The sequence below is a fragment of the Patella vulgata genome, chromosome 7, assembly GCF_932274485.2.
Source record: "Patella vulgata chromosome 7, xgPatVulg1.2, whole genome shotgun sequence".
Classification (NCBI taxonomy): domain Eukaryota; kingdom Metazoa; phylum Mollusca; class Gastropoda; family Patellidae; genus Patella; species Patella vulgata.
The window spans coordinates 25,025,624-25,037,635 of NC_065885.2; the positions used below are offsets into that span (position 1 = coordinate 25,025,624).

Sequence of the window (12,012 nt, forward strand, 5' to 3'; positions counted from 1 at the left end):
TCCCTTGTACCGAGAAGTCAATAATAAATAACATCCGTCAAATACGGACGAAAAAAGCCAATTGATGTCTAATTTTACGGAATTCCAGAATAAATAGAGATACGTCAAGTAACAAAGGAAACTCATTATTATCAGGTAACTGTTTACATAAGATTATTACAACTGTAGACATATAATTCAAAGGGATACACTGACCGTTTTCTTGATAACGTCTGTTGAGTGGGAAATCGGTAGCATACCGGTAGATCTAGTACAGTACAAATAGTGTATAAGCGGCACTAGTCATTATAGAACATAGGGCCTACATGTAGTAATATTCAATTAATTTTTGACCTTTAAGGTTCAATGCAAAGTTCACTGGGCCACGGTAGAAGAAGTTCATTAAAATACAATAAAATATAAGGTATGACTCAGAAGGTTGGCTTTCAGAAGCCTTACTACTATAAATAATACTTAGTTACACAGGCTGTTAAACAAACCTTTATTGAGCTTGCGTGATATTTAAGGCCTATATAATCAGTTCTATTCAAATTATCAATACTTCTTTCTTGTACAGTACACAAGTATTGTCATTATAGATTTATAGAGTTATAAAACTGGCATTATTATTCTGAATTATTTCTTACTAGTATACCCTACTTACCGGCCTTTATTTGTTTCCTGAAGGTAGGATGGGGTAAGATATGTAATATACTTACTTACAATTGCAAAGGGTATTTTACTGCTTAAATAATTATAATTCATCTAATAAGAATATTATCTATTAGTGGAATATAGGGGTACCGGTTTTGAAAGCAGTTGGAATTGTTATGTGACTGAACAATCTAACACTTCATAGTCCATACAAAAATAATTCTAGTAAACTATACTATATATGGAATTCACCAGGGGAACACGCCATGTCCCCATAGCTAAATATAGTATCAGGTCAAAAGGACTTTACAAAAGAGTAAAAATATTCCTCCTCGCGCATGTTATCCACCATTATCATAACAACACGTATCAGTATTCGTCAATCATTTCCTGGTGGCAATCATAGAATTTGTGACTGCAACTATTTACATATAGTCAGGGTCGTCTTAACAGCATTATACGCCCCCGGGCAAAGTAGTGTTCTGGGGTCCCTAACACACAGGAAGTCACGATGGCTCAGTGACTAAGAAAAACTTTTTCGCGCTCCCCACCCCTTTTTGTCAATGGTTTAGGACGGAGAGTCTGGCAAGGGACAACGTATAATAGTCGTTCGGATGGAATCAAAATTCGAGTAGGCCGTAGCTCGGCTACCCGGGCGCATGCCTGTCTTCATTACCCATTAGGAGCAGAAAAGTAGGACGTTAAACACCATTACCCGCACAACCATTTACAAGAATATGTAAATGGTCGATAACATTAGGCATATATTTATTGCATTGGCACATGCAAAGTCAGTATTCAAACATTGAAATAAATTAAAGCTATCTGGTAACATACTACGGCGTTAATTTATCAGTAACATTTTACGGCATCAATAATTATTATCAGGTAACATTCTTCGGCTCCGAGGGTTAAGGTCAAGTGGTCTAACTATAGCACATGCGATTTAGTACATTAGGTGTCATTAAGTCAAATGACTTGGTTTAGATCACAAACTTGTGTGTGACAAGGAGTAGAGTCGCCTACCCAACAACGTGTTTTTTCTCCGGGTCCTCGGGCTTCACTCTACTACCGAAGACCTGAACAAGTTATTGAATTAAAATCTGCCATGTTAGTCCCGAAGTGACCTAGTATGTGTTGAGTGGACGTTATATGTTTGAAAGGGGTTGGGAGCTTGTTACGTTATTTATTAGAGACATTTGAGATCGTGTCTAATATTTTGATTTATAAACCATAATAAATTTTGAAATAAAACGCTCTTATAACCTTATAAAATATTTATTGCGACCATCCCCGTCCACAAAAATCGAAACATAGGTAAGACTACGTAAAGAGCTGGCAGTTCTCGCTATAATAGTTAAAATTAGATAATGAAAAGAGAATATGCTGAAAATGTCAGTCAGATTACTTCACTCTGAGCCTAGATATCGGCGATACAATTATAGCCTAGCCTCGATTGTCATAACTACCGTTGTAAGATAATAAACAAAGTCTCGATTATCTAATTTTACGGTAACCGCATCGACCGAAAAACGTATTTAAATCTACTACATCGCAGCCATGCGATGACACAGAGAGATGATTATGGTGGTCTTGGTAATTTAACTAATGTCTAATTGATAATTTATATAAAATTTTAGACCTAAAGGAAGACCCACAATAAGCAGATTTAGATCTTGCATTATGCCTGTAGGTTTAATTTAATAATAATATACAAGTTTTAAAGCCGCTGGTCGTTATTTGTAGTTTTCGGACGAAATATATATAACTGTTTTCACGAATTAATCTCCGCTAAACTATACTCCAATTCATTATATAACGAATGGGGTTTACAAGAAGGAAGCCCATCAAAAGATTTTATCTAACTTATAGGGGGCTCTGGCTAGCGTGGGTTACAGCCGAAATTTTTTTCAAAATGACCTTAAAAAATCAAAACGACCAATAGAATAGCCAAAGATATATATTTACATACATTTTGACCAACCGTTTGGCCATTGTGACCAAAGAGAACTTTTTATGTTTTGGTTTCCCACAAATGTGACCAGATGTCATTTATATTGTGTATAAAGGATGCCGAATGTTTTCAATTTGTCATATCTTTGTAATCTTAAACGGAAGTGAACCATTTTGGACTGATTTTCCTTTCAGAGACACAACTTTCACAACTTGCAAATGCCGACCACAGACTTTAAATAGGTAACTTGATAATATGCTTCGCCCAAAGCCCCCTTCGGTATTTAAAGAGTTGAAGTACAAACTCGTTCTGATTAAGATCACGTTATTCAGTTTATTTTTCTTTCTCTTCCATTTCATATACTTCATATTTTATATTTTACTGGGATTCAATTCTACTTGTACTGTAAACAACCAATGAACATACCATCCTTCCGATCAGAAAGGTTCAAGTGCGGATTTATTTATAAAGTCACTGAAGTCTCGTGCATAATACAGACGAACATTTGCAACCCTAATCTTTGATTAATTATAAATAAAACCCTCTATTCATAATATATAGAATAAAGCTATTCGACCTGCCGAAGGGTATATTTATATGATAGCTCGCAACAACCAGATGTTGCACATACATATATATAATTTAATAAACCCAATACTAATTTGAAACTCTATATAATTGCATTATGTACATTGTCAGACGTTATATTTATTAAAATCAATAATATATGAAATATATTAAACCCGTTTTATTGATGATTAATAGTGTATAATAGGAGTTTGGAATGTTGAAAAACGACATTAAATTTGTTCGTGTGTTATTTATACATGTCAAATTGGTGGAGTTCAGATGCTTGTCAAGGTATGATTCATTATCCATTCGTTCTTCTTTGTGAATCAGTAACAATGGATTGGAAAGTTAAGCCTTGTTCATACCAACTTTCAGTCATGTTTACTTCTGTGTATGTAGGAGAATTTTGTTCATGAAGTGGTCTTTCAAGCTACTCATCAAATTTTCTTCAAATCCAGACGATCAGAGACACCTCTCTTCTGGACCCACATGCGCCAATCTAGGCTAGTAGGAACCGGGCTTTAGAATGCTAAAGTTACGAACCCATGAGAGTTAAGTCTAGTGCCTAGAGCTTGAGCCTTTGTAACACTTTGGCCCTTGAGACAATTTTGGGTCTTTATAAAATTGTCTCTTCAATTTTGCCTGGGTATGGTTATATATAAAAAAAACAGTGATATTTTGGTCATCATTATAATCATTGTCAAAATAGTCATCAAATTCTGGTTGTTTATTGACCTATGGTTGTAAGACCAAATAAGGTAATATCTATCTCTGTTAGTGGTGGGAAATAAACAAGTTTATTACGTATTTTCAATGGAAAAGTACCAAGGACCTGCCGAAATGAGACAGGTATAAATTGAAGGGTTAAAGTGAGTTTTGACTAGACTCTCACCAGATTATTCCAAGAAGCCATTATATATTTGAGAACGAGGAACCTGCAAAGTTATTCCAGTTTACCAATAAAGCTGTGAAACTATTATTGCTGTAGTATTATTTACGATCACAAGGAAACACAACAAATAAATAAGTCCATAGTACTACACCTTGGACCCCTGAGAATCACTAGACCTGTATAGTTTTGAAATCGTCTTTGGTTGATATTGTTGGCTTAGTGAGTAAGACGCTGGCTCGCTATCAAGGAGGTCTCGGGTACGCTCCAGGTATTGGCTGAGAAAGTTCTCTCTCTGTACCAAAATAGAAGACGGATTTATGTAGCTACGGTTTAATGTTTGTCGTGTACTAACCGCAAATTAGAAACGGAAACCGTACACTGAAAACCAAAATATATCAGAAACAACCACGAGTATGTATTAAAATCAAAAGAAAAGCATTTATTTTTTCGGTTAATGTGATTTACAGTTTTTACCGCCGCCCATTGATTAAAAAACAAAACAATTAGGAACCCAAGTGGGTACCAGAAACGCCGCTTTACAAAAATAAGTATATTAATTGGCAATAAATTGACGATACTATTAACCGTTGCTTTATGGATATAGTTGACTGATGGAATACAATTTAAATTGTAGGGATTAACGTAATAATTGATTAATCCCAAAGCGCATCGTTCTTTTCCCTTCTTTGCATAACAAAAATCACGAATGTGCAAATTATTTTGAATACTGGTCAAATACAAAATCGAGTAACGACACCAAGTAAGCCCGCCACGCGAGAAAATCCTATAATGGAAAGTGGTACTCGTTTGACCTGATGACTTCTGCAGGCTCCTGCCAATTCTAGGGGTTGGATGGTCGAATGGTTAGCGCGTGCGTGCTGTATCATAAGGCCTGTCATTGAGTCAACTTGCAAGGTTTCGAATCCCCGGTTGTACGTGACAAGTAGTAGGGTCGCCTGTCCAACCTCGTGGGTTGTCTCCGGGTCCTCCGGTTTCCTCCCACTGCTAAAGACCCCTATTGAAATAAAATTAAATCATATGTTAGTTTGTGTTGAGTGGACGTTAAACCCCTCTCTCTCTCTCTCTCTCTCTCTCTCTCTCTCCTACCAATTCTTATAATGGCGACCAAACGTGACCATTCGTTAATTTCGATACTTTCATATTTGATGGTCTTGTTTTTATTTGCAGGTAAAATGGCCGACATACCAGATGATGTGAGTGTTGAATCAGAAGCCAGTTTTTCCAGCAAAGATCATCTGAATTTTTTGATTGACAATGTGGCCAAGTTGCGCATGGAGGGAGGATACACTGATATAACTATTTGTATAGAGGAACGAAAATTTAATTGTCATAAGATAGTTCTAGCCGCTGGTTCCACATATTTCAAATCCATGTTTTCGTCTGGAATGGCAGAGAGTCGTAAAAATGAAGTTGAACTAAAACAGATTGATGCTGCGGTCTTTGAAGATGTTCTGTTATTTATTTATACCGGAAACGTCAATATAACCAGTTTCATTGTACAGGAACTCTTTACCCAGGCGCATTTATTTCAAATCAGTCCATTAGTTGAGCTGTGCGTCCAATTTTTTGAACAGAACATGAACGAAGGAAATTGCTTGGCAGCGCTAACATTAGCTGATCTTCATGGACACAAAGCTCTGTATGAATTTTCAAAAGAGTTTGCATGTAGTCATTTTACAGGAATTGTGTATGATGAAGATTTTATGAAATTGTCCGTCGACTGTATCATAGATCTGTTAAAAGATAGGAGGCTAAATTGTCCCTGTGAGGATGTCGTTTTTGACGCAGCCATAAAATGGTTAGAATTTGATGCAGATGTAAGAAAGAAGGTTAGGTTTAAGGTGTTAGAATGTATTAAGTATCCACTGATAACTGAGGGATATCTCATGGATGTAGTTGTTAAAATGGGACACCTGTCAGAAGAAGATAAAGGTAAAGAACTCCTGGATGATGCTATTATGTTTCACTTGGTGCCTTCCAGACGAGATCTGCTCCCTTCTTATCAAATCACCCCGCGCTATTCCTTCCCTTATTATGAGTGTGCAGTACTACTTGGCGGAAGAGTTTTGGATGGTTTGAGCAATGAGGTTGAAGGTTATAGATCTACTTTAAATGATTTTGTATCACTGAAGACACTACCGTTTAAGAAAAGAAACGAATTTGCTGCCTGCAACATGGGCAATGAAATATATGTATCAGGTGGTTTGAGAAGTTCTGAGTTTTGGAAATATGATCCTAATTTTGAAACATGGCTGAAAGGTGCAAATATGTTGCATGCTCGAAGACGTCATGCGATGGCTGCTGTGGATAACTGTATTTATGTTCTGGGTGGCTTTGATGAAGAGGTCGTTTTGTCCTCCATTGAAAAATGGAACAAAAAGTCCAACAAATGGGATGAAGCAGGATCTTTAAACACGGCGGTAGAGAATATGGGATTTGTTGCTTATGGTAAAAAGATTTATTTATTTGGTGGTAAAAACAGCGACGAGTTGGTCACCAATGTAGTCCAGTGCTTTGACACCAGTAATGGAATGTGCACCGTATTACAGAGTGGACTTCCCGCTAATGATATGTGTCTGAACGCGTGTGTTTTAAATAGTCAGATATATATAGTTGGACTGGAGGGTGTGTTTAGATACACTCCCACTACTGAAGCGTGGGATATACTGTCAGATATGAGCTACCCACGAGATTTTGTTAGTTTGGCTGTTCTGGATGAGAAACTGTATGCGTTCGGTGGCCGCAGACGAGGTGCTAAGGATAATCTATACTCGGATGTGATTGAGTACTACGACCCCCTTGGAAACCAGTGGTATGTCACTGGGAAATTAAACATCAATATGTACTCTTATGGTTGTGTTCGAGTGTTTCTATGTCAAAGGGACGAACCGGAGGTGAATCCAACTGAGATCCATAAATAACTGAACAAGACCAAAGTCTAATGAGATCTTCTTGCTTGTTTGTCAGATAAACTAATCCCCGCTGCGTAAATTATACTTTTTATATTGCTTCCTACGTCATGCATATTACAGAAATATTGACATTTTAAAACCTTTCATTTAAATGATTGATTATCCATTGGATTTATGATTAAATTATAACTGAAAATTGATAATAATCTTTTTAATAGACAGGATAGTGCTGGTGATAACAATAGATTGTATAGTTCTGGTGGTAACAATCGACTGTCTAGTTCTGGTGGTAACATTACACTGTCTATAGACAATATAGTTCTGATTATAGCTTTTTTAACAGAATCATTAACGATTTCAACTCGATATTTCGATTTTACTGATATGCTTGCGTGGCTTAACAAATATACTGTTTTGGTTGGTCGTTTTGTGGAACTTTGCTTAGCTGTAATAGTCCGTAGCGCGGTGAGAGACTCTGTTAATAATAGACAACATACCTTTTCTTTGGTTACTGTATGTGAGATTATATATTTTATGGTGTCATCTTGTGAAGGACTGAGATTTAATATTTTATTGTTTATTCATCTAGAATTCTCTATGGTATACTGTGATATTTAATGTATGAATCTATAGATATATACATATGTCTATTTTTCTTTAAGTGTTTTATAATTGTGTTTCTAGCTTGGGCTACTGAAATTCATGTTCACACTAGGCTCTCTCTCTCTCTCTCTCTCCAGCCGAAATAAGCGACGGGAGTCATGTAGGAGGCGGGCTTTTCTCTTTTTAGAACATGTGATACCATTTCACATAGAGTGTTCGCATAGCAAACAAACTTGTTTATTTTTGTTTCCATATTAAAACCCGGGTTTTGTTTTTTAACTCGTTCATAGTACATGTAAGTGCAGGGGGACGCATCGCACATAAACAATAAAACAAGACAAACCCATGGACACAAAATACACAGACACCTCATAAAAATGAAATGAAATGGGGTTTAACGTCCTACTACACCTCAAACAACAAAACGTATATATCATATGTCAACACTTCAGTCGGCCTTCTTTCCGTCGACTTAAACATCGAGTGATGTTGATTTCATTATTTGTATCTGTCTCAAGCTACATGTACACCTGCTCAGCTACATAAACAAAATTTAAATAACATGGTCGTGTGCTTTATCCCCAACCCCACCCATCAAAAAATGGATACATTGGGACGTCGAACCCTCACTCACTTTCACTGCACGCCCAAATTACTAAAGTCCTCCACATATTACTACATTAAAAGAAAATGATTAGCAGGGTCCTTATAAAAGCTTATCGATAAAACACTGTTAATTAAACAAGTAATTAAGATTATAATATAATAAATTACCAATAGATGATGGATTGAACTGCATAGAAAGATGTCATATTTCAAATTTACTTCCTGGTACGAACTGAATTTTATGGTATAATTAAATGATAACAAATTGAGGTACATCGCCGTAGGCTCAGTCTAATTAATTGTGAACGACTACTAATGAGTATGTAGAAAAATGTGTTTACCCAGTACGACGTGAGCTTTATAAGTCTATATATTGTAAACTTATGTTCGTATAAATTCTGCAATGTTCTAGAAATACACAAGATAATATTGGCTTCCTCTAAATGAAGTTGCTGGGAATTGCCCCAATGGATTTATTTTTGTATTTTGTTTAAGTGCCACGAGAATGATGTGATAATCTGGAAATCTGTATTTGTGATGTCAGAACTTTCTAATTCAAATTGGAAATTTGTGTTTTATTACCTGGTGTAATTACTTGATCTCTAAAGCAGGAAAAAAATACTAGCTGTGTATAATTCAGCAAAACATTATAATCCGAAATGAGCACAAAGTTATTATTCCGAAAACGTTTTATTGTTACAACTCTGTCGCTTATGGGGTTCCTCTTCTGGGTTTATATATTGCATCCCCTAAAATGGAATCCGGCACAACATAGAGATGTCAACAAACTGTACAAAAATTTTAAATATCATTCACAACCAGGTTCACGGCTCATGAAAGTACACAAATATCTTAATAACGAATGGATAATCGATGGGAATATCTGTAGAAATACCGCGGAAGTGTTTATTACAGGAATATTGTTAAATGGGCCACAAGGAACGCTTCCGATATACGTCCATTCTCCTCTGGCAGATCAATTCGTTTCTGGTGGTATTATTCGTGAAGGCGCCTGGGAAAGTGATTATGTCAGTCTGATCCATGCATATCTTTTAAATGACACATCCTTGGATTTTGTGGATATCGGAGCCAATATTGGCGTGTATACTCTAACAATGTCCAAGTTAGGACGACAGGTTATTGCCATTGAACCCTTTAAACCCAATATACAAAGGCTGTGTCGAACGCTGGAAGATAACCGTGTTGACAATCACGTAACTTTAGTAACCAATCCTTTGTCTGATAATAGAACGACCGTTGTCATGCATGAACAATTTGGAAATATTGGCGGAACACATGCGCAAAAAACTGATGGCAACGTCCCAGGCACGTTAAATACGATCACGTTGGATGACGTTTACAATTTAAAGCCACTGAAACGCGTGGTCATTAAAATGGATGTCGAATCTTACGAAAATAAAGTCCTTCAAGGAGGAAAGGAGTTTTTTGATAAAGTGGATGTTCGAATAATTTTAATGGAGTGGGTGCAACACAAACAAAGCAAAGATGCTAGAGCAATTATAAGTTTTCTAACAGAACGTAATTTGTATCCCTACACGGTCGAACAGGTTCCATTACCGCTGGAACTACATTATTTTGCTGGCTGGCCCAATGATGTTCTGTGGATTAATAAGAATCCACTGATGACTTGGGACAAGAAGCTCAATGAGTAAAGCGCTGGTTCACTAATCAGCATGTCCCAGATTCGACGCCGGTGTTGGCCGTGAAGGTACCTCAGGTTTTTCTAGCGTGGCTTTTCATCATCAATAAAATTCAAGCTGGACGGTTCGACAAAAACAATTTAAAGTAGCCTAATTTAGACATTTCGGGTTTTGAGAAAACAAAATTTTGAACTGTGCAAAAAAAAGGAAGGATGAAAGGTATTTTATTCAACACACCGTGAAACGCCTGCCTTTTCTTTTCTTCTATCATATATGACTGACCATTAATCTTTACAATAAATATCCCCTTAGTATATCTTTCTCATAAATAAATATAACACTTGCTTATTGCTGGAAATCATATTACCAGATGCAGAATAATTTCAGGAATCAGCTTTGAATTTAACACAGGATCAGTAAGTTTACAGTTCACCAATCAGAAGTCCGTAAATGACCTCGATATTCTACCAGGGCCGGATTAAAGGGGGACAGGGTGGCAACCGGGAGCCCCAAATCAATGGAGCGCTCAAGCTAGTTATTGGTTAGCATTATAATTAGAGACCACAGTGGAAATTGGGCCGTTTACAGATTTGTGTTTTATCTGTGCACTTTTAGATAAAGCATAAATTTTGATATATTTTATAATTTTATAGTTTATTGTATCTGTTTGTGTCAAATGAATCTATCTATCTATCTACCATACTAGTGAAAGGCCTACAAATTGCATTTGATTTAGTGTGATGGACAATGACCAGGATATGCCTCCTTTTCACTGTTGATACAAGTGTCCCAGTGATATTTCCAGATCGTTATGACCCATAAAGTTAACCTATAATAGCTGACTGATACTACACCCCAAAACAGTAGTAGGGTTTTATCAACCCAAATTTAACCTTGGCAAGATTACAAGAATACGAATTGAAAAAAACAAGTTGTATGTTGAATTCTAGAATTGCCTCCCTTTAACTACGTTCAATAGTGTTCGATTACTTGCTGTGCGGGCTTACTCGACCAAGATCCGCGAGTACGTTTGGACATGCGCAGGGGAACGGGTAATCGAACGGCGCAGCACTTTGTTTGGGTATCAAAATGGAAGATGAACGCCGCCAAGTGTTCTGATAAATGACGACGAGCAGACAATAATCCTCCAACAAACTTTAATTGATACTGACTTTTTCATTGGCATCTTACCTGGAAATATTAAATCTGGAGAAGCCAAATAAAGCTCCAAGGATAGAATATTATGCAGAATATACAGTCCCTCTACAATCTTTAAAATACTCCAAATCACACTTTCGTTTAACCAATTTAACGTTTGTTAACGAGTTTCATGGCTTACCAGGGGCCTGTTTCACGAAAATGTAACTAAGATAAAATCCAAATTTTAGTAATTTGATTGGATAATATTAGATTGATTTTAGTGCTTAGCCAATCAAAATTGAAGTATCTAGTAAAATTTGGATTTTATCTTTAGTTAAGATTTCGGGAAACAGGTCCCAGAATTACATTTAGGAGAGCAAGGCTATGGTTGCACGCCATTTACAATTCCAAAACATGCAATGTTTATGTGGCATATTCCTACCCCAGATGCATTTCGCTCAGTACCCGATAGATTTGGAATATCTTTAACGCACTGTATATTCCTGAGAGTTTCTAAGACGATGATAAACAATCTAATGAAAACAACTATTCAATGGCCATTACCCAATGAACGTTAAGAAATTTCTGACTGTTTTGCTGAATATTGTAAATTTCCCGGAACAAAATTAGAGCTATCGGTGGCTGTCATATCCGAATTAAGGCTCCCAAGATAAAGGACAATCGAATATCATACATCAACAGCAAAAATGTCACTCGGTCGTACTCCAGGCTGTATCTGATCATCGAATTCGCTTTACTCATGTTTACACCGGCTGGCCTGTGTGTACAGTACACTTGATACTAGGGTTTCGAGGAATTCTTGTATTTTCCTCCAACCGGATACCAAATTTCGAGAGGGAGAATTCATACTTGGGGACCCAGTCTTCCCTCTTCAGCCATGGCTTATGACTCCAAACAATGATTTTGGAAAATTGACCCGTAATCAAAAATGATTTAATAAGCTGTTCAGTTCCACGATGGAACGTGCCTTTGGGCAACTGAAAGGACGCTTAGTGTCCT

General features: G+C 36.7%; 2 protein-coding genes across 4 annotated transcripts; both read left to right on the plus strand.

Annotated features, from left to right (window-relative positions):
* Positions 1 to 7,638, plus strand: LOC126828293 (kelch-like protein 24). Of its 3 annotated transcripts, none has more exons than XM_050557982.2 (2): positions 1 to 135; positions 5,238 to 7,638. In XM_050557982.2, the coding sequence occupies exon 2, from the start codon at positions 5,243 to 5,245 to the stop codon at positions 6,989 to 6,991; it is 1,749 nt and encodes a 582-aa protein (XP_050413939.1). In that variant the 5' UTR covers positions 1 to 135; positions 5,238 to 5,242; the 3' UTR covers positions 6,992 to 7,638. The 3 variants fall into 3 exon arrangements, with proteins under 3 accessions (XP_050413939.1, XP_050413941.1, XP_050413938.1); XM_050557984.2 differs by lacking the exon at positions 1 to 135 and adding an exon at positions 605 to 676; XM_050557981.2 differs by lacking the exon at positions 1 to 135 and adding an exon at positions 3,346 to 3,448.
* A 150-nt stretch (positions 7,639 to 7,788) lies between these two features.
* LOC126828295 (uncharacterized) lies at positions 7,789 to 10,523 on the plus strand. The gene has a single exon (XM_050557988.2). The coding sequence runs from the start codon at positions 8,851 to 8,853 to the stop codon at positions 9,862 to 9,864; it is 1,014 nt and encodes a 337-aa protein (XP_050413945.1). The 5' UTR covers positions 7,789 to 8,850; the 3' UTR covers positions 9,865 to 10,523.
* The last annotated feature ends 1,489 nt before the right edge of the window (positions 10,524 to 12,012 follow it).